This window comes from Leucopleurus acutus, assembly GCF_964270905.1.
Source record: "Leucopleurus acutus genome assembly, chromosome: 4".
Lineage (NCBI taxonomy): Eukaryota > Metazoa > Chordata > Mammalia > Artiodactyla > Delphinidae > Leucopleurus > Leucopleurus acutus.
In genome coordinates this window covers 135,432,646-135,459,229 of record NC_139146.1, presented here as the reverse complement: position 1 = coordinate 135,459,229, position 26,584 = coordinate 135,432,646, and the positions used below count along the sequence as shown (strand labels likewise).

The 26,584-nt window shown below is 37.9% G+C and overlaps 1 protein-coding gene across 1 annotated transcript in view; it reads left to right on the top strand.

Annotated features, from left to right (window-relative positions):
• The window catches only part of IL15 (interleukin 15), a gene marked incomplete at its 5' end in the record, with an annotated part of 57,223 nt that overhangs the window by 19,977 nt on the left and 10,662 nt on the right, over window positions 1-26,584 (top strand). The window contains one exon of the mRNA XM_082838520.1: window positions 26,416-26,513. Coding sequence (XP_082694646.1) covers window positions 26,416-26,513 — 98 coding nt within the window. The remainder of the gene's footprint in view (window positions 1-26,415; window positions 26,514-26,584) is intronic.

Below are 26,584 nucleotides of genomic sequence, written 5' to 3'. Positions count from 1 at the left end.
AATCTTGCCTATGACTAGCTATCACTTTTATTCCTTCATGACGAAAAGATAAAAATATTTTAATTCAATTTTTCTTTTATTTCAGTGCATAACCGAGGCTTAGAGAGCACAGAGTGGTGATGGGGAGCAATTTTGTTTTATTTTTTTGTTTTCATCTAGTAGTTTCAATGTCATTTCTACTGGTTAGTCTCCTTACTTTTTTTTTTTTTTTTTTTTTTTTGCGGTACGCGGGTGTCTCACTACTGTGGCCTCTCCCGTTGCGGAGCACAGGCTCCGGACGTGCAGGCTCAGCGGCCATGGCTCACGGGCCCAGCCGCTCCGCGGCATGTGGGATCTTCTGGGACCGGGGCACGAACCCGTGTCCCCTGCATCGGCAGGCAGACTCTCAACCACTGCGCCACCAGGGAAGCCCCAGTCTCCTTACTTTTTAAATGACATAACAAAATATTATTTTATTGCATTCATCTATCTTTGTTGTTTTGTAGTCTCAGTGACTTTATAATTTATATATCTCATCTTGAGGGTATGTATGGCAAAACAGAAACAAATTTCTCCATTTTGCTAAAAACAAGGATTTCAAACATTTGGAAGTGGCAGTAATTTTTCTGAAAAGTATTAACAGGATACAGATTGAACAAAAGACTCAGTATGTAAAAGCAGGAGCGCTCCTAACAATTTCTGGTTTGGTGCTGCCCAGTTTAAAAAAAAAAAAAACAAAAAACACATAAAAGCAGTGATAGCAAAGTAAAAATATTCCAGTTTACAGGCAATTATATATGTTGATTATAGTCTCTCGTTATAGGGAGTCTTTCATTTTCTTGAAAATGCAATACAATTTCTTATCTTCGGGCTTTTAAATATTCTGCTGCTTTTGGATAGAATGTTTTATATATGTCTGTTAGGTCAGATGGCTGACCTAACATGTCATTTAAGTCAAGTGTTTCCATATCGATTTTCTGTCTGGATGATCTATCCATTGATATAATTGGGGTGTTAAAGTTCTCTACTATTACTGTATTTCTTTCCTTTTCTCCCCTTAGGTATATTAATATTTGCTTTATATATTTAGGTGCTCCTATGTTGGGTGCATAAATATTTACAAATGTTGTATCCTCTTGTTGGATTGACCCCTTTATTATTATGCAATGACCTTTCCTTAACTCAAGTCCATTTAGCTCATGTATATAAAATATTTTGCTGTCATCCTGACAGCAGTCTCATAGATTCACTCTCTTTTCAATTTTATTATATGGTTTATCCTCTTTCAAAGTACTCTAGTTTCTTATCCCATTACTAATATTTCAACATAATTAATTTTCTGGCCTTTTCTCTCAATCCACATTTCCACTTTCATAGCTATGCATTATTTTGACCAAACAATGTAAGCAAATTGAACATTCACAAAGTATTTAATCTTTCCTGTTTGGATCCTAAAATTTGGAGAGTTTTGCTGAAGTTGATATTAGATTTGCACAGGTTTAGGTAATTCTTCAGCTGTTCTTTATTGTAATAGAGAACTACAACCTAGAGCACTTCTGACTTTTATTTATCAGCATTCTAATCCTGTTTAAGGATATCTAGTTTGGTTTTTTAATTATTATTATTTTTTATGCTCAGCTGACATGGAGCATGTATAAGATGAAAATACAAATTAACCAAAATGATTTTCAAATATATTTTGTGAATCATCTGATTATTATGCGATCTCATATGAAACTTAATTTTAATTTCACAGACCTGTTAAGTCTGTTCAAGGTGTAGGGGACCTAGGCAGAAGTAATATCCGAACAATTTTGCAGAGGATTTCAGAAAGGCTGACTTACAAAATGTGTCAGATATCTTTGAAGTTTCATAAAGTAAAGTATTTAAAAGTAGAGTGATTGCACCTTGAATTCTTACTGCATGCTAAATACTGTACTAGGCACATTGCCTGCATCATCTCTTTACTCCTCATTACAACTTCTTATGATTTATATTATCATCTTTGTTTTTTACAAGCTTTGGAAGTTAAATAAATTGCCCTATGTATTAGTTTTCTATGCTGTGTAACAAATCATTACAAACTTAGTGGCTTAAAATAATGCCCATTAATTATGTCACAGTTATGTAGATCAGAAGTCCAGACAAGCTTTACTGGCTATTATAACTCAGGGTCTCACAAGGTAGAAATCAGGGTGTTTGCCAAGCTGGGCTTTTATGTGGAGGATCTGAAAAAAATCCATTGCCAAGCATAATTCAGCAGAATTCATTGTGAGAGTAATTCAGTTCCTTGTGGTTGTATGAGCGAGGTCCTTGTTTCCTTGATAGTTGTCAGCAGGGGCTACACACCACTCCTAGAAGCTACCAGTATTCCTTCTTACATGGCTCCCTTAATTGTGGGAGACCAGCAAAGTCATGTGTAGTCCTTCTCATGACTTGAGTCTCTTTGGCTTCCCTTTGTGCCACCAGCCAGAAAAAGTTCTCTGATTTTAAGGGCTCACATGACTAGATTAGTCATCCTCCCCGCCTCCCCCAACCCCCAATATAATCTCCCTGTTAAGGTCAACTGTGCTGTATAACATCACATATCCACAGTGGTGATATCTCATCATCTGTGCATTTAAGGTGGGATTTTGGGGGGTGAGGTGAGGCGTATAATTTTGCTTGCCATGCCCTATTTCTCAAAATAGTAATTGACTGAGTTGGAGCTCAAGCCTGGGTTTGGTTGAACTACAGAACTTTGTCCGTATACCACATTCATCAGAGGGTCTGATTTTATACACGGACATTATGGAAACGAGCCTTATTGCTACATAGCCAGACTGTGTTGGTACTACATACTGCTGTGAAAAGTACTGCATTAGAGGGTGCCAGTGCAAGCTTGACATGTACGCTGGTCCTGTAAAATAGGAGATCCAGATGGTCAAGCATCACATAAATTATGTTTTGTTATGCTCTGCATATGTCTGTGATTTGCACTTAACATCGGTTTAGTCCACCCTATTTTAGTTCAAGCTTTGGTTTCTGCTTGTACCTTGTCTCCCCTCTGCTTATCTTATGAACATACTTTAAAGACTTGGTTATCTAAGTGTCAAGCTCATTTCAGTTTCTTTGCGAAATTTGAGTGAAATTATAGTTTTTCTCCTGTAGTCGTACTCTTTTCAGAGGTAATTGACTTGAGTGACTATAATTCCTAGAGCAATGTGCAAAGGGAACTGCAAAAAACGTGAAGTCAGTTAAGAAAAATCCCATTCTCGAGCACACCAAGCTACCATTAGCTAGAGACCACGTGGAATTTTATGAAGTAGAATATTTGATCTGGTACACACACACACACACACACACACACGCCAGATAGTGTTATTTTGGTTATTTTAAATAACTTAAGCGAATATATGGTATATACTCCTAGGGATGTTGAGTGTAACTTTTTCTGAGTGAACTATCGAGTCCTTTGTTGACAGCTTTTGTTTTTTTTTGCGGTACGTGAGCCTCTCACTGTTGTGGCCTCTCCCGTTGCGGAGCACAGGCTCCGGACGCGCAGGCTCAGCGGCCATGGCTCACGGGCCCAGCCGCTCCGTGGCATGTGGAATCCTCCCAGACCGGGGCACGAACCCGTGTCCCCTGCATCGGCAGGCGGACTCTCAACCACTGCGCCACCAGGGAAACCCCATGTTGACAGCTTTTGAATCTTCTTTTTTTCCCCCATTAAGACAATGAGAGAATCTGTTCCCCCCCCCCCATGATTTATATGTCAGATAGAGCCTTACAGACTATAACCAGCTCAGCTGTATTACGAACAGTGTAGTTTATGAGTGAAACAGAGTCCAACCCTGGTTTACTCAATGATTAAGTAATTAGGAACAAGTCACTAGACATCTCTGAACCTCATTGTCCCCAACTATAAAATGAGCAGTTCCAAAATTTTTTTTTCTTTTAAACACATGTGTGATATACTTTGGCCAGTTTCCAAGTTGCTAGAGATTTTTAATTTATTTTGGTTTTACTACCTAGAAATTTGTTTGTTAGATCTCTAAAACCATATGAAAAAAAATTACCGATGAATGTGTGTGACTAGTATAATAAAATTGATTGGAATGTGTGTGGGGCGTGCCATACCTAATCGAGTTACAGGATTGTTTTTCCTTCTTCACACAATGAAACTCTTTCTTGGCTTCCAATTTTGCACACTCTGCTCTTCTCAAGTGTTTCGTTTTCTCTTTCTTTTTTCTTTTCTTTTTTTGCTTTTTCTCTCGTTTCACCAGAAATCTCTTTTATTTTGATTTTTATTTGGTCACGATCTAGACATGATTGTTTTTACTTTGATGAGACGTTCATATTTCTGCTATCTAAGAGAAATTACCAAAATATTAAAACACAGACATCATGATAGCAGACCACGGCCAGAGTGGTTCTTACACATTGTCTTAGCAAAGTTGTTTTTGCTTCTCTTTGTGAAATATGTTGTATGAAACACCAGTGTTGTCATTCTGATGGGTTCTCCCCCAAATTGATGGTCCAGTTGTGACAAGTCAAAGCATCCATAGGATGTTTTAAACTTTAAAAAAAAAATTAAGTGAACGGTTAAACTAGAAATGGGCTCTGAGCTATCACTTCTCTCCCTAGAAGGGAGGATATTATGAGCTACATGCACCTAGCGAATGATTTTTCTGGTAATAAAGTTTGGAAAATAGCAATCCAAACAGAACAAAACTATTCATGCTGCCGTTCAGTATGTAGGGAACAAAAAGAGTTTTCACTAGGCAAAAACCTTTACTACTATATGTTTGCAATGATGCCCTAGTGCAAGGGGAAGCAGCTGTTTATCTCTTTTTATTTTGGTTTTATTTTCTTTTTCCACTGCCATTCTGTCAGTGCATGGCTTCATAAAGCTGTAGGATTCTGATAGGAAAACTACCAAGTCCACGTGCTTTGCAAGTCAATGTGTTGCTTTTCTGGCTGGATAACAATATTTTCTTGTAGCTGGAGGGAGCGTGTGACTACACTTGTTAGAGGCAGGAAGCCTAATGCCACCAATACCATGTCCAGAAGTGAGCTATCTCCTGTGTTTTATCTGCTTCACTCTACTGAATGAATATTGTGCCACTGCTTTTATTTTTTGTTGTTGTTGTTTGACTATCGAGACTCGTCAGATGGTTCTGTTTCTGTCGAACACTTGATGGAAAGTTTTGTTGTAAAGCTTCCTGCATGGAGATTTATATCTTGGCTATAAAGGAACGTCCCGTAAAAGTTGATCATAAATTGTCTTTATGAGTTGCTGCCCTGTGTGCTATTAAAAAGCTCAGAACCTGAGAGTTAGTTTTAACTCAGAGCTGTGTTTGCCCAGTGTATTTGGATGCATCCTTCATCTTACCACTTGCTTCCTACAGAACATATGTCCCACCAGCCTTTCTTTGGGGCTCAATCGTCTCGTTCAGCTCATCCTTGCTGTACATTGGAACCAAGCTTTTGGGGTGTTTGCCTTGGCTATTTGCATTGTCAAGGACCAAACATCATTTATGTTCAGTAATTCACCTCTTTTATTACTCTAGGCATATGTCCTAAGAAGTGTTTCACGCCAGGGAATCCTCATGAGTATTAATTGAACATTTTGGGGAGATTTTTTTAAATTGAAATGAGCATAATTTTGTTTTTTTGTTTTTCTTTTTTTGCGGTATGCGGGCCTCTCACTGTTGCGGCCTCTCCCGTTGCGGAGCACAGGCTCCAGACGCGCAGGCTCAGCGGCCACGGCTCACGGGCCCAGCCGCTCCGCGGCATGTGGGATCTTCCCGGACCGGGGCACGAACCCGTGTCCCCTGCATCGGCAGGTGGACTCCCAACCACTGCGCCACCAGGGAAGCCCTGAAATGAGCATAATTTAACACCAGTTTTCCCTTATTAAAACTTCTCATTCTCCACTTACATTTTGTGATTATGTCACCTGGCTTTGTATCCTTACTGGCTGACATCTCTGATACTCAGCTTAGCCAGTGCACACCCAGATTCTCCCTGTAATTCTGTGACTATAAGCGTTCCTGTTTTGCCTTAATTAAGCAGAGCCTGAGAGAGTGCCCGGTTCCATCATTGTACATTTTCCTTCTTTCCCCAGAACACCTTTTGATTCTTACTCTGAACTCTTACGTGAGATGCACTGTGAAACACGATACCTTTCCTTCCTTTATTTTCTTATGAGTTGGCATGTCTAATTAACCCAAGTGAAAAGAAGAAGATTGTTTTTTAAAAGGGTAATAAAAGTCATAGTAATCTTTTGCTTTGCCTGGAAACAGGTTTCCCAGCATCCAAAGGGAATCTAAACAATACAGATATTTCTTGACCTTTCCTTTAAAAATATAAAGCGTAGGTGGCAGTCCAGACAGTCTATTTCCTTGTGCCTTAATGACACATGGTAGCCCAGATGTTGAAAAGAATTAAGTGGGAAAAGAGTTTTCTTTCATCTTCTTTTCCGCTAATGGTGTTTATCTGATGTAAATATTCAGTTCTAGCACGATAATGGGTGCCCGAAGGAATCAAAGTGAAATAACAAGATTCTTAACATATTTTTCATTCCCGTATCATTTAAGTTTTATGTACTTCTGTTGGAAACTGAGAAAACATTTTTTTTTCCAAAGGCTATTACTCTGCATGGCCTTTTACCCTATTACGGGGCTTTCCTTCTTTTCGGATAATAACCCACAGACTCTTCAGGTGCTTAAGTCATTAGTTGCTTGATATGAGATTGTTAGTTCAGAGAGCTTATTTGCTCCATTGGCTTTATATAACTCCCCAATATTAAGTGATCCATTTTGTTGTTTCTGAGGCCGAGAATCATTATTTTCTTTTGGCATCATACAGATTATGTATTTCAATTGAATTTACAAATTTATAGCTCATGTTGAAGTAATTTCTGCTGAAGAGTGATTTTTCTAGACAGTTCAAATTTTTAAATTAAGAGTCAACATTAGATATGTTTGATACATTTGAATGGGTATACTCTAGGGATTATTAATGTAAGACTCTGTTCTTTTAGTGTACTTTTCTTCCTTCAGAAATAGTTTTTGCCATACTATGAGTTTTTTCTGAACACTTGTTCATGTTAACAAAAAAGACAAGTTTAACAAAGACAAGTTCAATAATGTAGATATTATCTTTCTATATGAGTGACTAACAGTAATATCTAGCTTTGTTCTCCTTATGAATACCTTCTTCTTAAATTCAGATCCATAAGAAAATGTGAACAACTAGAAAAACTTTACTTAATAATGACTCTGAATTTTCTCTGTCAAGTCTAACCTTGGAAAATATTGATAATTGAATGCCACAAAAATTTTAATTTTATCTAGTTACAAATTTTTACCCATCAAACTTTTTTTTGTTTTTTAAATTTTAATCCTTAATTAATGATGCTTAATAATTCTATTAATTTATTGGATGTATTTGTTTCTTTTTCTTTTTATTTATTTAGTTTTGGCTGTGTTGGGTCTTTGCTTCTATGCGAGGGCTTTCTCTAGTTGTGGCGAGTGGGGGCCTCTCACTATCGCGGCCTCTCTTGAGGAGCACAGGCTCCAGACGCGCAGGCTCAGTAGTTGTGGCTCATGGGCCCAGTTGCTCCGTGGCAAGTGGGATTTTCCCAGACCAGGGCTTGAACCTGTGTCCCCTGCATTAGCAGGCAGATTCTCAACCACTGTGCCACCAGGGAAGCCCCATCAAACTTTTGATCAAAACTATTTAAGGTATAAGATACTAGCTAGAATTTTCTTTCAGAAAGTCAGTGCTGGGACTTCCCAGGTGGTCCGGTGGTTAAGACTCCCCACTTCCATTGCAGGAGGCACAGGTTCTATCCCTGGTCGGGGAACTAAGATCCCCGCATGCCACGTGGTGTGGGCACCCTGCCGACAAAAGTCAGCACTATTTGTCTCTGCATGTCTACAGCACACTTCCACAATGTATAGTCACACTAAAAAACATCTAAGTTCTATAAGAGCAGAGATTTTATCACATTCTGTGCAATGGCAAAGATGCGTGTGTGCTTGTGTGTGTGTGTGCTCACACACATACACATACACACACACAAACACACCCGCAATGGAAAGCCAACATTGGGAAGTTCCCTGGACAGTTAGGGAATGGTGAGAGACACTGTGATGTAATAGAAACAGTGTGGGAACCTGGCACAAATTGTTTGATAACTTCTGGCTTACTTTTATCTTATCTATATATTAGGACCATATTCCCAAGTTAACTTTCACATTCAGTCATTGGAATAATAGTTGTTTGCAGATGGAGAAGGTGATACTGAAGGGGAAGAATAGGCTTTAGGCTGGAGGGGGGTGGTACAAATTTTCTGGAAAAAAAAGCATTGCTCACTTTTCACTTTTATCAATAGTGAGAATTCTAAAGGGACTATAACCCAAACATACTGTGAACGGATTTGTAGAGAGATTGAGTAAAGACCAGCTTTAGTAGGCCACTGAAAATACAGAAATACCATGAATATTAGATAAAGCAAATTATATATATATATATTACAATATATATAATATGTATAAATATATGTGTGTGTGTGTGTGTGTGTGTGTATATATATATATATATATTTAAGGAAGCAACAGTAACAAAATGGCCATAAGCCAGATGGAAGCTCTTATTGGGCATATGTTCTAGGGAGGCTGGGAAATTTTATGCTGGGATCTCAACTAATTATGACCCAATCCTCTGCTTAACCATCTAATAATTAACATGTGGGTGCAGCATGCAATCAACTACAAATTCTCACTCTTGAAGAATCAAGAGTCTCTCCTTTCCTGTAAAAAGAATGACTGTTACGGAAAGACAACCCTCAGAATGGGAGAAAATATTTGCAAATGAAGCAACTGACAAAGGATTAAGCTCCAAAATTTACAAGCAGCTCATGCAGCTCAATAACAAAAAAACAAACAACCCAATCCAAAAATGGGCAGAAGACCTAAATAGACATTTCTCCAAAGAAGATATGCAGATTGCCAACAAACACATGAAAGAATGCTCAACATCATCAATCATCAGAGAAATGCAAATCAAAACTACAGTGAGGTATCATCTCACACTGGTCAGGATGGCCATCATCAAAAAATCTACAAATGATAAATGCTGAGAGGGTGTGGAGAAAAGGGAAACCTCTTTCACTGTTGGTGGGAATGTAAATTGATACAGCCACTATGGAGAACAGTATGGAGGTTCCTTAAAAAACTCAAAATAGAACTACCATACGAGCCAGCAATCCCACTACTGGGCATATACCCTGAGAAAACCATAATTCAAAAAGAGTCATGTACCACAATGTTCATTGCAGCTCTATTTACAATAGCTAGGACATTGAAGCAACCTAAGTGTCCATCGACAGATGAATGGATAAAGAAGATGTGGCACATATATACAATGGAATATTACTCAGCCATAAAAAAAACGAAATTGAGTTATTTGTAGTGAGGTGGATGGACCTAGAGTCTGTCATACAGAATGAAGTAAGTCAGAAAGAGAAAAACAAATACTGTATGCTAACACATATATATGAAATCAAAAAAAAAAAAAAAAAACTGGTCATGAAGAACCTAGGGGCAAAACGGGAATAAAGATGCAGACCTACTAGAGAATGGACTTGAGGACACGGGGAGGGGGAAGGGTAAGCTGGGACAAAGTGAGAGAGTGGTAGTGTCTATATGGACATATACACACCACCAAATGTAAAATAGATAGCTAGTGGGAAGCAGTCACATAGCACAGGGAGATCAGCTCGTGCTTTGTGACCAGCTAGATGGGTGGGATAGGGAGGGTGGGAGGGAGGGAGATGCAAAACGGAAGAGATATGAGGATATATGTATATGTATAACTGATTCACTTTGTTATAAAGCAGAAACTAACACACCATTGTAAAGCAATTATACTCCAATAAAAATGTTAAAAAAAAAAAAAAAAGAATGTCTGTTGATGCCCAGGAAACAAAAACTCATTTATTAAAGTCGAAGGGCTGTCTCTCCGGTTAGGGTAACATTTTATCTAATAGGTAAACACCTGGCTGAGTGTCATACTAGCTGATGTTAAAAAATGATGTGTGATTGGTTTCTCTTCAGTTATTGATTTAATTACTAACTAATTCCCGTCAAGGACAATTGTTAGGTAACATCACTCTCTAAGAATCTAAAGTTGTATTCCACCTCCCAGAAAAAATATCTGATTCTTTACCTTGACTTTGAAGGTTAAATGCAGTGCAGCTCCAACCCGCCTATTTAAATGTATTTTCTGTGACTTCCTTCAATACTTTCCAGTTGGTGGCTCCTCTTAAGTTTTCTCATCCTTGGATGGTATAATTTATGCTGGGTCTGTATTAGCTGGAATAGCCTCCTTCTTCCTATTTCAGTTATATTCACTCTTCAGAACTAATCTCAATTGCCATGTCATCCAAAAGCCTTCTCCACTTGCAGCAGCCTTTATCCATTCTTATTTATTATTCATTTATTCATGTATTCACAATCACTCCACAAATATTTATTGAGTACTCTCTATGTTACAGGTGCTCTCCTCTCCTAAACGTGCATTTTTATTGCACGTATAGTCATATCGAAGTAGCTATACTGAGTTTGTTGTTTAATGTTTATTTTACCTCCACTATAAAACTGAACCCACAATGGCAATAATTATGTCTTTTTTTAAAAAAAGGAAAGCATGAAATAGTGTAAGACATGACCAGGCAAAAAATTATGAGGATGGTTCTGTGTCTCCTGTTGGCTACTACCTAGTTCTTGGGTAATTCAAATCAGTGAACATTTATTAAACTTCTGTCATGTTTATTGCAAGGTTAGGCACTATAGGAGATAAACAAATGTATTTTCTGTATGTGTTATGGATATGCAGTAAAAAAATCATTTTATGGAGCCAACAATCTAGAAGAAACGGATCCTGAGACCTCTACAGGATTTAATGTTTTAACTTCAGATGATTTCATCTAAATTTTTGGATATGTGTTTATGTGCCTTTTCCTGAGGAGATAGTGCATAGCTTTTAGATGTTAAAGGTGTCACTGATCATTAAAAAAAAAGGTTAAAGAGCTCATGTTTTCAGTTTGTATAAAACAAGCTCCCAACTAACGAACAAGAGCCACAGAAGAACAACAATATTCTAAGCTGGGTTTTTGTCTGCATACACTCAGATTTCCTCTTTCATATGGTAATGAGTTTTAATATTTTCTATGGAGAGAATAGAAGGAAAAGATATTCATTTCTCTAGCAAAGTAGATTGAAATTTGTTTTTAATTATTGATGGTTTAGGAAGTATTCATTTACCTTCAGAACACGTTACCGGAAGTACCACTTTTCTAACTTCCTCCAGGGCTTCAAGCTCAGGCAGTCCCTCTCCTTTGGAGGGAAGCCTCAGAGAAGTCCAGCTTTGGGGTTTCGCTTGGCCTGATCTCAGATGGGCCAGTGCCTCTGCAGTTGGTCCAGCCTGGCCACGTCCTCACTTTTCCTCTTGACTCCCCATTCCCACCCTTGTGGGCAGATCCAACTGTGAGAGGAGGGAAAACGCTCATCAGCACATATCTAAATAAAGTATCTATGTAAAGTAGCTGAGAGCCTGAGACATAGTGACCTTGAAGCATCCAGGCATCAGGCTTGGTATTCATGTCCTTAGAGTAACAGATAAGGTCCAGATTCTCCAGGAGGTCTGCTGGGGTTAGATTGTCATTGGAGTCCAGATAGATTGAGGGGAGTGCTGGCAGCCTGCCTGCTGATAGGACCTGCTGCAAACCCAGGATGACAACTAGAAGGTAGAACGTGACTACCAGGCTGGGGCCACCCTCCATGCCCCCACTACAGGGCTGTGGCTGTTGCTTCCTCACTAAAGGCAATGTAGGATAGAAGCATTAGAGCTTAAGCACCACTAATTTCATGGCAAATCTGACTCATTCTCAGTGCTCAGTATGTTAGCACTTAACCATTATTATTTAGTCTTTCACTGTCAAATAATTTTTCAGTAAATCCTTGGGAATTTTGCAGTGAATGCCTTTTTTGATCTTATGTAATTTTTAAAATTTTCCAGAGTAGTTGTCCTTCTCCACTTTATGCCAAACAGGGTAGGATTCCAGATGACCTAAGCTTTTACTAAAACAGGTTTTGAAATGGGTTGTTCCAGGGAATATTTACGTTTAATACTTCATGACCATATTAAGATCACATCACATTGAGATAAAAGTGCTGTATTTCCTTCATTCGTAAATATCATTTGCAGTAGATGCCATGCTATGGCCATATTCTCCCTCAGGGATGATGAATTTGCTACCCCGACGGCTTGGAGTGCTACTTGCTAGGGTCTTCATCTGACAGTCCTCTCTGGGAGAACCTCTCCTTGTCCAAGGTCACACCCACCCCCAGGGCAGTGTGCATCCAGAGTTCTTTGCAGGGAGGGGAGTGTTACCAAGGCCCTCTTTTCTCCAACTTAGACAACAACAAGGGCCATCCCAACTTCAGAGCTCCACAGAGCCCAGAGAGTGACTGCGTAATGAATGGCCTTACTTCTCCTTCCTTCCCCCAAAGGGAGTGATCTTGAAGACACTTCCCAATATACATCCTGCACATAAATCTGTCTCAGGGTCTCCTTCCCAGAGAACTTACCTTGAAGCACCATCATTTTCTTTAAGAAGCACAATCTTTTTACTAATAGCTTTTCTGGAGATGAGGATAGAGATCATTTGTAAGATGCAACCCTATTTCAGAAATGTGCAAATTGAAAAAATGTGTTTTGTACATTCAAGGAAATTGTGCTGAGTCCACGAGGGGGCTGTAATTGCTTGCTGTATGATCATGTTAGCTGTGACCAGTAACCCCAAGCAATTACAAGACTTTCACCGAAGCCATTATCTGAAGGAAGGTTAAAGATTGTTGTTCTTCCCTTTTCTCACTGCAGTTTTCTCTTTACATGCTCTCCTAGCTTGATGTTGTCTGAACTTACGGTTTTAAGCCCATACGTTATATCTTCAGCCCTGCCATGTCTTGAGCTTCTAATTTGCATATTCCTCTGTCAGACCATTTTCTTTGATATCCCACCAGCCTCCCAAACTTAACATGTCAAACACTGGGTGAGTCATCTTCCCCACAGATTAGCCCTGTCTTGTGTCCAGGCTCAATTAGTGGCCCCACTACCCTGTTATTCGAAACCCCAAACCTGTGAGTCATTCTAGACTCTTCCCCCCCCTTCCCCCCACCCCACTCTACATACCCAGACAGCCAACAAGACCTGCCAATTTTGCTGGAAAATACTACTCCCATAACTAATACTATTACTACTTATCAATTCCTGTTACTACTTCCTCAGTGTAGAGCCTTATGTGAACTATGTACTATAATAATGTTTGATTTGTTTTCCTGCCTTCAGTCTTGCTTCCTTTATATATATTCTCTGCAGGGTGGTCAAGATGATCTAAATCAAGTGCAAATTTGATTGTGCATTGCACTCGTGAGCTCAGTGAACAGCAGATTCTCCTGTCAGGCAAGGCTCTCCATGACAACCCATTTATCGTTGACCACACACTACTTTCACTCCCTTTCTCCAGCTTGATGGGCTGATAACATTGAAGTGCCTGGAGTCTACCTGAATGCTTCCTAGTGTTTCATGCCTCCGTACCTTCGCCCATTATTTTCCCTCTGCCTGGAAAGCCCTTTTCTCCTTCCTTAGATTGGCTAACTTTAATTATCCTCTAAGGTAATCAATTTTTGTCTACCTCTCCTCTAGGATGCTTTCTCTACCTACAAATCTGTGGTACCCAAACTGGTTTAGCATTTACAGTATTATAATGAGAGTATGTGTGCCTTTCTATAATGTCTTCTAGGACAGGGACTGCTTATTCACCTTTGTAACTCTAGTGCCAGGCACACAGAGGATGCTCAATACATGTCTGGTGAGCAGAGCTGGATAGTGAAGACAATAGGTCTCTGGTTCCCTTTGCATTTACTTCCTTATTGCTCATTTGGTATATTATCAACATTCCCATAATTATTTCTAGGATCTCTATCTTGAAATTCAGCTCTCTTCTCAACATCTTGATAAAATTGGATATCTAATAATCATAAAATTTAATCTTTTCAAAACTGAACTCCTGACTTTTTCCTCAGGTCATCTCCTCTCCCAGTCTCCCTCATTTTAATAAACAGTAACCCGGCTCTCCCCATTTCGGGCCAGAACCTTCAACGTCATCCTTGACACTTCTCTTTCTTTCATACCTAGCATCCAGTTCATCAGAAAATCCTGTATCTTCAAAACATACACTTTTCTCCATCTCCATTACCATTATTCTGGATTATTGTAGCAACTTCCCACTCATCTCCCTACACCCACACTTGCCCATGCAGTCTTTCTCAATATGGTAGCCAGAGTGTGGCTTTAAAAATTGAAGCCATGGGACTCCCACCAGGAGTCCACTGGACAGTGGTTAAGACTCCGAACTTCCATTGCAGGGGGCACAGGTTCAATCCCTGGTTGGGGAAATAAGATCCCACAAAAAAATATATATATATCAAAGTCAGTTTACACACTGTCTGTGCTCAACATGCTCCAGATGGGTTTTCCAGTGAAAGCCTAAGTCCTTACCTGATGGCATACCTCCTGCCACTGTCCCCCATTCTCCTCTCGCCTCACCTCGCCTCCCGAATTTCTGGCTGAATTAGAGCCTCCTTGCTGTTCCCAGCATGCTTCTCCCACAAGGTCTTTGGATTCCTTGTTGCCTCTCCCTGGAAAACTGTTTCCTCACCATTTTCTTATTCTCTTCCTTTAGGTCTCTGCTTCCATTTATTTATCTATTTATTTTAACATGTTTATTGCAGTATAATTGCTTTACAATGGTGTGTTAGTTTCTGCTTTATAACAAAATGAATCAGTTATACATATACATATATCCCCATATCTCTGCTTCCATTTAATGTCCCCTTATTGGCGAGGCCTTTCTTGCCCATCCTTTGTACAAAAGAGGTTAACTTCACAAGTACTGTATTTATTGTTCTCCACGGTAATTGAGTTCACTAACAGTCATGCTTTATCATTGCTCCTTTACTTGTTTCCTAACTTCCTGTTTTGTTTTGTTTTGTTTTCACTGCTGTGTCCTTAGTAGAATGACTGACACATAGTAAGGGCTCCATAAATATTTGATGAATTAGTGAATGAAAGAAGCAGGACTAAACTCCAGTCATGTTCCTTCTTATCATGTGTAACGTTGGGCAAATTACTTAACTTCTCTGAGTTTTACTCTCTCTTCATTTGTGAAATGAGGCTGATGATAATGACAACTGCCGTATTTTTCTCAAGGATTGTTGATGGGATGCCCATGTAATATTAAAAGATGATGTTGTGAGTCCTTCCCATGCCTCGTGCACAATATAAAATTTAATCTTTACCATAATCTTCACAATAATCATAGGAGGTATGTTCTATGATCATCTTCATTTTGCTGATTTGGGGGGGAAAAAAAGAACTAATGTATATGCATGTTTTGGAATCACCTAGAGAGTAAATGAGTGTCAGGATTAGGACCCGTACAGCATGACCACGTCAGTGCTGACTGGCAGCCCTAAGTGTGCGTCTCCTCATTCTGTGCCTGTACTTAGTGAAAATGACCCCAGATAGGAATCTTGCACGTTTGTACTAGACACTCTTTATCAGTTGGAGAATGTGTCGATTTTTTGTTTGTTTGTTTTAAGAATTTATGCTGAATTTTGTCAAATATTTTTCCATCTACAAAGGCAACTGTATGACTTTTCTCTTTTAAGCTGTTAATGTAGTCAGTACACTAATAAACTTCCTGATGTTGACCATCTTTTCAAGAATAAACCTGCTTATTTAATTTTATTCTGTTAACACTCTGCTTGGTGAATTTTGTTAATATTTTATTTTGGTTTTTAGCATCTATGTTCATATAAGAGATGGCTATATAATTTTCTTTCCTGGGATATCATTACATAGTTTTTCTTTTTTTTTTTTTTGATACGTGGGCCTCTCACTGTTGTGGCCTCTCCCGTTGCGGAGCACAGGCTCCGGACGCGCAGGCTCAGCGGACATGGCTCACGGGCCCAGCTGCTCTGCGGCATGTGGGATCTTCCCGGACCGGGGCACGAACCCGTGTCCCCTGCATTGGCAGGCGGACTCTCAACCACTACGCCACCAGGGAAGCCCCATTACATAGTTTTGATATCAGATTTTGGTGCCCATGAGTTAGAATAATCCTATATTACCTTAAGAATTTGTAAATTCCTTGAATGTTTGGCAAAACCTTCATAAAGAAATCAGACTCTTTTTATTACATATATTTTGACTAATCTTTAAGTTTTCCTTATCTTTGTGAGTTCATTTTTATATTTCTCAGAAAGTCAGTGTTCAAATTGATTTGCATGAATATATAATTTATAAAAATTATAGTAATAATGGCCTCTTTGGCATTTTAATATATATGTGTATAATTTGACACTTTCTTTCCTTTTTAGTTTTGACCAGATTTGTTATTGAAAGATCCATCTCTTGGTTTTACTAACTACCATTTTCTACTTTATTAACTTCTGTTTTTATCTTTAGTAACACGTAACTCTCTTTTTAAAATTATTTTTATGGATTCTTGAGATTAATGCATAATAAAATATTTCAAACTAATTATTTTCTATGAAAGTCTGTACAATTCTCTATGTTATGCTTTTGCCATAATACTTTTTTTAATGAAGTGTTATTTTCAAATTGATTTTCTCTTTTATACCAGCATTATTTAAAAGGATAGTTTACAAGTGGATAGATTTTTTAAATTTTTCTATTTTTTATTATTGATTTTTAATTCAATATTATTGATATTTTAATTCAATATTATCAATTCAATCATCCAGTATTTTTTTTTAAGATTTATTTATTTCATTTATTTTTGGCTGCGTCGGGTCTTAGTTGTGGCACGCGGGATCTTTGTTGAGGCATGTGGGATCTTTCATTGCGGCACGCAGGCTTCTCTCTCGTTGTGACGTGCAGGTTTTCTCTTCTCTAGTTGTGGCACGCAGGCTCCAGGGTGCGTGGGCTCTGTAGTTGTGGCGTGCGGGTTCCAGAGCCCATGGGCTCTGTAGTTTGCGGCGCGCAGGCTCTAGTTGAGGCGCACAAGCTCAGTAGTTGTGGTGCATGGGCTTAGTTGCCCCATGTCATGTGGGATCTTACTTTCCCAACCAGGGATAGAACCCACGTCCCCTGCATTGTAAGGCGGATTCTTTACCACTGGACAACCAGGGAAGTCCCAGTCATCCAATATTATTGATATTATTGATTTGTGATTACAAAATGTGGCAGGTGTGATTTCAGAGTTTTGTAATTTTTATGAGATGTTACTTTAGATTTAGCACATAACATTTTAGGTCTATGTCATAAACAACCTTTGATGAATGTTTTATGTGTTTATTTTCTATGTGCTATTTCTGTAAGGTAGGATGTTTTCATCTAACTATAGTTAACCTAATATACATATATACTACATAAAACATTGCTCATTGTGTTTTAAAATTTACCACAGGCAGTGGTGTGCTGGAGACAGTTCTAATTGGCTTGTGAGAGCCAGTGGTTAAATATGCAGGAATTTTGTGAACCAGTTGTTAAAACACTGTGGCTTGAAATCAGTAGGGTGGGGCGTTACACAACAGAAATTGGCAAATGCTACAAGGCAGTGTTGTTGTTAATGTCGTTCTTGTTGTTTTCTGAGAGCCAGCTAACTTGCATACACAGACCATAGCCCTACTCATTTTTGTTTATGTTTAAATTTCTGAACAGTGTTTAATATTTTTTAATAACTCCTTGTTTTTCTATTAGATTTTCCTCTATATAATTTGAAGCTATATTATTAGAAGCGTAAAGGTTCATGGTTGCTATATCCTTTTGTAGGTTGTAACTTTTATCCATGTGCATTATTGCTTAGAATTCTCATTGAACTTCTCTCTTGAATTCTAATTTTCTGGTATTATTATTATTACTATACTCATATTTGCTTAGCATATCTTTTTTTGTACTTTCTGTTTTCAAGCTTTTGGTAACATTTTATTTTTGTTCCATTTCTTATAAATAACATATTTAAAATTTTATCTGTCTATCTTTCTGTCGCTATTTTTTTAAACCCAATGTAAGTGTCTTTTAGTAAGCAAATGTAGTTTTTATCACATCTTTTCATGTGTGGGTGACTGTACTTGTATGTTTAGGTTTACTTCTGCTCCATTACTTTTTATATATGAACTTTTTACTGTGATTTCTTTGTTTAATTTTCTCCTTTTATGCCTACCACTGCCTTCTGTTAGATTGCTTACGTTTTCTTTCCTTATTTTATTTTATTTTTTGGCTTAAAATTATGATACATCTAGGATTATTTTTTCCTGTATTGAACTTTTCTCTTGATTTGTGCAATTAATTATCATGAATGTGTTGCGTGTTCACCAAATAAAATAATAATCTTAGCATGAGTTTACTTCCTTTTCTTCTTTTCTCACCATATTTACCACATGGAGCTTATCTGTGATTTTCCTTCCACATTGCCATTTGGAAAAGTACATATTAGGTCAGGAGTTGCCTGGTGTTGAGGCTGGGAATGGAGTGACTGTAAAGGTGCATGAGAGAAATTTTTGTGATTATAGATTTGTTTTCTATTTTTGTTGTAGCGATGATTTCATGGGTGTATACAGTTGTCAAAACCTGCATATCATATACCTAAAATGGATGTACTTTATTGCCTTGAAGTTATACCTCAATAAAATTGATTTTAACAGCATAGTGGAGATGTCAGAAATAACCAGAAATCATTAGCAAGATGTCGAGAAGGGCCATTAAAGGCTGCATCTCAAAAAATTATAATGGCACCTTTTTTTTCAGCAATACTTTGTAGCTTGGAATTTGAAATTGGCCAACTAAAAGTAGCAGAAGGATGAAATGTGGAGGAAACGTAGGTGCTATTTAGGATGGTATTACAGTGGCCAACTGGGACACCTGCTGGACAGGGAGGCAGGTGCAGCTAAGAGGCTGATAGTGTGAGAATGAGGGCAATGTAGTTGTAAACAAATGAAAAAATCCAACAAACATGTAATACATGCTTGTTTTGTACCTAGTATGCTTTTATATTTTGGAGGTACAGTAATGAACAAGATAAACAAGGTTTCTAACCACAAGAATCTCACAGTTTTGCAAAATAAATGAACTAATCAGATTAAAAAGATGGACTCTTAAGAAATGTTGCCATTTGTTATTTATACCCAAGTATAAATATTATATGTTTTATTCTCCATAATTTCTTATATCCACATCTTTCTTTTTCTTGGATAACTTTTTTATTTTCCTGGAATGCATTTTCACATCATTATATCACAGACATTCTATGGATCTTAAATCTTCTAAGGTCTGGTATGAAAGGTATTTTTTAAATACTAAGAAACATCTTACTTAATCATTTATTTTTGTCGTTTCGATAAACTGTTGAGATTTATAGGCCCTAATAACGTGTTGTGTGGTCTTACGAGAGAATTAAATACCAACATCAAATCATATTTTTATATGAAGTAGTTTTTAAAAATCTCAGTAGTAACCCATGGTAACATAGTTCATATTGGATTTTTTTAGCCTTAATATTGAACACAGATTGTGTTTAATGAAATTTCTTATTTGGAAATTTCTTATGGGTGTCAATTGAAAACAGTTTGAAAGCAACTAGTGAAAAAATGCCAGTACACTTAATGACAGGACAATTTAAGACATTAAAGATATCACTTTCTCAACTATACTCAAATTGGGACTGATTACTAAATGTTAGAGAATTAACATTGAACACTAAGAGGTCAGTACAAAGTGTGATATTATTCCCAAGGCCCAAGGGCCTCATTAAAACAAAACAAAACAAAACAAATGTGTATTGGGGTAAATCTGTGAAGGGAGGGGAATATATCACAGTCTGTTAGAAGGAACCAAATGTAGGATTTTAGCCTGGAGAGACGTTACCTCCTCAGTCTCTAAAACACTGCTCTCTGTCTGATTTAGAGCACAATTCTTTTTTTTTTGCTGTACACGGGCCTCTCACTGTTGTGGCCTCTCCCGTTGCGGAGCACAGGCTCCGGACGCGCAGGCTCAGCGGCCATGGCTCACGGGCCCAGCCGCTCCGCGGCATGTGGGATCTTCCCGGACCCGGGCACGAACCCGTGTCCCCTGCATCGGCAGGCGGACTCTCAACCACTGCGCCACCAGGGAAGCCCCATCTCTCAAAGACTCTTGATCACTCGTGTCACTAGGAAATTCCTAGGGTTTTAGGAGCTATGGGCCAGAAATGAGGACGAAGACCAAATATATATTTTATTATAAATCACAGTATCACAGATATCATCCTCATCCTCAGCTTGCCTATTCAAGAACATCACTCTGGCAATCATTCTTCTCTCTTACATCTTCAGTTTTTCCCTCAGCATACAAATGTGCTGTTATTTCCCTCCCTTTCTACCATCTATTATCACCTTTTGGAGTGGTATTCTTCGAAACATTGTCCGGCACTAGCAATTTACAATCCTTTCCTCTCACTTTCTCTGCTACCCATTTCAGGTAGGCTTCTGCCTCTATTACCGCCCTCTAAGTGCTCTTTCCAGAGTCATCACCTCCACGTTGCTAAGCCCACTGGTCAGCGTTCAGTCTGTGTCTTCCCTGACCCATCAGCGCATCTGACATGATCATCATTTCCTTTCCCTGGATGTACTTTTCTCACTTGATTTCTAGAACATCACACTCTCTTCATTTCTCCTTTTCTCACTTGTCTGTTTTTCTTTATGACTCTTTTTTTTTCTCCCTGACTAATTACCCTGGCTCAGTCTTTGGTCCTTTTTTTAGCCTTTTCTCTAACTTTCTCTTGGTCATCCCAACCAGTGTCATGAATTCCGTACCTATTTCAGGCCCAGCCACTTTCCTGAACTCAAGATTTACGTCTCCTACTGCCTATTTGACATTTCCGTGTGTATCTAGTGGACCTCTCAAGCTCAACATATCCAACACTAAAACTCTTGATCGGCCCCCTCCCTTCAAAATATCTGCTCCACTCATAGCCTGCCCTGTTTCAGTTGATGGCAGCTCCATTTCTCAGGTGCTCAGGGTAAAAGACTTGAGTAATTCTTTCTCGTTCCGCTCACAACCAGTCCGTCAGGAAATCCTTTTGGTTCTGTCATAAAAGTGTTTCCGGATTCTAACCATATGACCCTCTCCACTGCCACCCGCCTTGTTCAACATCACCATCTCTCACTTAAATTCTTAGAGCCGCATGATTCCCTGCTTCCATACTTGCCCACCCCCACATCCTATCCTTACACAGGAGCCAAGAAGGATTCTTACAAAGGTCACTCAGATGACATCAATTATCTGCTCAAAATGCTGCAGTGGTTTCTCACTTCAGATTCTTACAGTGCCTGCAAGGGCCTGACCTTATCCCCATTTCCCCCTACCTTTCTGACCTCGCCTCAGACTGCACTCCACTGGTGTCTTTTCTGATCCTCAAACTCATAGGTGTGCAGCTGCCTTTGGGGCTTTGCTCCAGCTGTATCCCCTGCTTCGAATGTTCTTTGTTCAGATGTCCTTGAAGCTTATGCCCTCTCTGCTTTTAAGTCTTTGATCTAATTTCATCTTCCCTGAACCCTGCCCTGACTACCCTTCTTAAAGTTGCAAGCTCATCCTTTTTACTTTATTCTGTTTGCTTTTTCCTATATCATTTAACCACTTTCTAATGAAGTATATATTCAATTTATTTATGTATACTATATATGGTCTGTCTTTCTCCCGGAAACCAAGGTTCTTTGTCTCCTACGTTCACTGATGTACTCCAAGGTCATACAGAAATGCTTAGCACATAGTGAGTGCTCAATAAATATATTGGATCAAGGACAGCCATGCTATCTTACCTTCTTTATATTCCACATAAGCAGTCAACCTTGACTTGCCCTCAATTTTAGTTTTTTTGAGTGATTTGATACATATGTTTACCAAATAAACCAATACTTATATCTCTTCTTTCCTTGCTAAGTCTATTTAAGTTTATTTTAAATGTGTGACTAGGCAAGTAAATAATTAAACAGAATAAATAAAACAAAACAGTGGTGTGCTAGATTGTATTTCCTCACTGGGAAAAACTCTACTATTGGTATAGAATATAACGTTTACATTTATTTTCACAAGTCATTCCAGAATTAAAGCTGCCACCCCACTGTGTGGACTATCCTCTCTTCATGGTGTCTTACTCTTGGGCAGTGACGTCAGGCTAAGATAACAGTACTGCCACAAGATCGGTGGGTACCCTGCAGTGAGACCCAGTCACAGGAGTCAAAAAAGTCCTGCTTAAACTCTGAGAGCTCCTTGAGGGTAGGGTTGGGATTTGGTCTTTTTTATTCCTGGATCTAGGTACCAGGTGAATGAAGGACAAAACCAAAGATGCTGATGGTGAGGGCCTTTCATGACCATATGCATCTTGTATGGCAGGGTTAAACACTGCTTCCATAATTCTTCAAAAATATGACATAAAAGGAAGTGGACAATTTATTTCATTCCTACACTTCTCAGAAAGTAATTAACCTGGTTTCAGCCACTTGTCTCTAACAGGTATTTTGTGGGAGACAAATGAGATGATGTATGTGAAAGGACTCAAGTTCTGTTTCATGTCAGAACAGTTTGAAACACCTGTTTCTTTTAAATTAAAGTATAGTTAATTTACAACATCATGTTAATTTCTGCTGCACAGCAAAGTAACTCAGTTATACATATATATATATATTTATATATACATTCTTTTTTATATTCCTTTCCATTATGGTTTATCTCAGGATATTGAATATAGTTCCCTGTGCTCTACAGTAAGACCTTGTTGTTTATCCATTTTATGTATAATATTTTGTATCTACTAACCCCAAACTCCCACTCCATCCCTCCCCTAGCTGCCCTTCCCCTTGTCAACCACAAGTGAAAGACCTGCTTTTAAACTATCAGAGAGCAGTGGCTTTTTATGATTCACACGGGATGGGTCAGATGTTTCCTATAGTAAGGGGCCTCCACTTCTCAACCATAGGGTTTGTAATATTCTTGCATCTCTCCTCCGCCTGTGCAACCTGGATTTTGAGGCAGAATTCTGATAGCGACATGTATGACATTTACCTCAAGCAAGTCACTTAATGTCTCAGAACCTCAATTTCTTCACTGTAAAATAAGAGTAATATCTCTCACATAAAGATATGGCCAGGATGGAATGTGGTAACGTATGTGAGATGATTTTGTAAAACTAAAAGCACTCAGTAAATAATACTTATTCTAATTAATATTGCCATCATTAATGATATTATATTAAATGTTAACATTGAGTCCTGGTCAAAGAGAAAGTTATAGAGTATTTGACCTTTTCAGGCCTTCTTCACGCACATGGATTACACACACACATTCCTAGTAAAGTTTTTGATCCACAGAACTACATACAGTAAGTGTAGAAGGTTGAAAGCCTCCAAAGCTGTTATGAAAAATCAGTCTTTGCTGTCAGCCCAGAAAACCACGTCAGTTTTTTTGCCAAATAACGATCAAAGCTGTAAAAATTTCCTTTCAGTTAACACTGGTTTCCATTATTGTTATTTGTTAGAAGTCTTTGAGGCCATTTCCTACTAATTCCACCATGCTTGGCATGGAGCATTCTGGCTAAAGCTCTTAGTTGTCCTTGACTAATTGTAGTTGGACAGGGCAGTGAAAGTCTGATTGAGAAGATTTTAACATCCTGCGCGTGTGGAGACTCATTGATGTAAAAGCCCAGGACTGAAATCCCCATTGTTTACACAAGCAGCTTCACGAGGCCTATTATCAATTATATCACCCTTTGTACTGCTTGGTCCCAAGGCAGTAAATCTTGTTTTTTGAACAATGTGGAGTGGGGGGATCCTGCAACTAAAAAGGAGGTGGGGAATTTAAGAGACTTTGGGTGAAATTACAAAGATAATTTTAAAGTTTAGCAAAAAAATTTGGAGTACTGAGATAACATAGACAAAGAGAATGATTATGACAGTAACAAAGAGAGGTTGCTTTAATTAAACTGATTAATGGATGGTTTAGATTGTATGTAACAGGAGGATTAGACTTAATATTTAGTTGTGGAAAAAAGGGCATTTTTATTGGATATATTCTTACAGTATCTTTAATACCTAGTTAAATCCTAGTTTTTCTTTTAAAGAGTTATACATCATATATTATAATCATTTTTATATTTTAAAAACATCTGAAAAATAACATAATTTTAGTCTACAGAACTTAATTTTTCAGTGAAAGTTTATGTCAAGAGATGTGGTGGATTTTGATTTTTGAAGGGGAGGTCAACAAATACTATTTTAGAAGGATGGCAAAAATAATTGTTTATATTTTATATATTTTGGGTTAAAATTTTTCTTTAATAAAATGGAATTGAATATGGGAATGTGTAATCTTCACATTCTTCACCACTTTGAGTTAAAGGAAACAAATTTTGTTGCTTATGAAATTCTCAAATGATGTTTCAATTAACGGTGATTTAAAGACTGAAGACGTCTATTCCATGTCTGTAGAAGTAGCTACTTCTGTTATAAATTACATTAACAGTCAGTAGCTTATATACATAAGATATTTGGCTGCTTCTGCTTTTCATTAATATGGTTTTGGAATTTCACCAATTCAGGAACATAATATAGTGGAAAGGCCTTGGGCTCTGTAATCAGACAGACCTGGTCTCTAATCCTGGCAGTCTTGTACTTGCTGTGGGACCTGGGCAGCTCACTCAAATGCTGCTAACCCTACACCATAGGATTGTTCTGAGGATTAAATGTGATACACATAGCAAGTGACTGATAGAGTGCCCGTGGAAAAGTAGGTGCTCAGTAAATATTCATTCTCTTCCCTTCCTTTCCCCCCATTTGTCCACTTGTGTTTTTAATGGATCATCTTTACTCTGGGTTGTGTTGTAGGAAGTATTCTGGATGGATGGCTGCTGGAAACCCAATGCCTTAGCCAGCTCTTCTTCAATACTTAAGGATTTACTCTGGCATTGAGTAATGAGAATTTTGGTAAGAAAAATTAGATAAAGATAGTATATGGACTTTTCTTAAAAGGTCACTTGTATCTCAGATACTTCATAATAAGTTATATGGCTTTTCTCTAAATATGTTGGGAAGTCACAGAGGTATGTTCACATATGGATTGTTGTTGTTTTGAAAATAAGTAAAACAGGTTTTTAAAGTCTGTTAACACCCTGATGTGCCCTTCATGTTGTTGTAAATGTATTATTTCACTTATCTCACCCTGTTTTGTTCTTTAAGTGTCTATGTACTCAGTAAGTTGTATAGTCTTTAACAGGTCTGGGTGTTATTCATCCCTTCAGTGTAGACTACATGAAGCACAGATTCTTAGAGGTTAAGTGGTTAAGTCAACACTGCTGTCTGAAACTATAAAGGTTTTGACAGTGTTAAAGAGGCAGGCAGAGGTATTGAAACTCTGAGAAGTTCTAAGATAAGTGATTTTCCTAAATCACCCAGAAAAATGATTATATATTGACTCTCAGGGTGGTATAGAGTATCTTTGGTTGGTTCCATTTCTATCCAGTTTTTCTCCAAATGATATTAATTTTTAATTTCATCATCACATGAAATTAATATATAACTAGTACACCTATATTAGTAATTCATGTTACTAATTTGTGTTGTATGAAATATGTTGGACATATTAGGAAAGAAGGATGAAAAGGAGGTTAAGGATAATAGAAACAAATTAAGCGCTAATATTAGCATATATGTAAATTAGTAAATATGTATATTTTCTTTAAATTATTGTCATTGAAATGCATCTGGAAAAATATGTATTGAAGAATTTTGCACATAGGAGACAGAGCTGAAGGTAGGGAGGAAAGCAAAAAAAGTAAATTCTAATTTCATTAATTCTGATAAGGAATTTTGAAATCTTGATATATTTACATTTTGGAACCTAAAAATATGATAATTTTAAATTATCTTAAATCTCATATTTTTCAATTTTATTAATCTTTTATACAACAGGTTCTCATTAGTTATCCATTTTATACATATTAGTGTATATATGTCAATCCCAATCTCCCAGTTCATCACACCACCACCACCACCCCCTGCCACCTTCCCCCCTTGGTGTCCATACATTTGTTCTCTACATTTGTGTCTCTATTTCTGCCCTGCAAACCATTCATCTGTACCATTTTTCTAGATTCCACATATATGTGTTAATATACGATATTTGTTTTTCTCTTTCTGACTTACTTCACTCTTATGACAATCTCTAGATCCATCCACATCTCTACAAATGACCCAGTTTTCTTCCTTTTTAGCTAAAAAATTTTTAACTAAAAAATTTAACCACTTTGTCTATGATTATATTTTTCAGAAACCATATTTGAGAAGTACTTCCATCCAGTGCTACTTGTGTTTACTTCTGAACAGTCATTTTTTAACTGAGGCTGGCATTCATGTCTTCATTTTGGGGTAATTTTATCTTTCAGCATAAAATCATCATGTTAATAACCATGATCATTGTTCTTCAATATCTTCTCTAT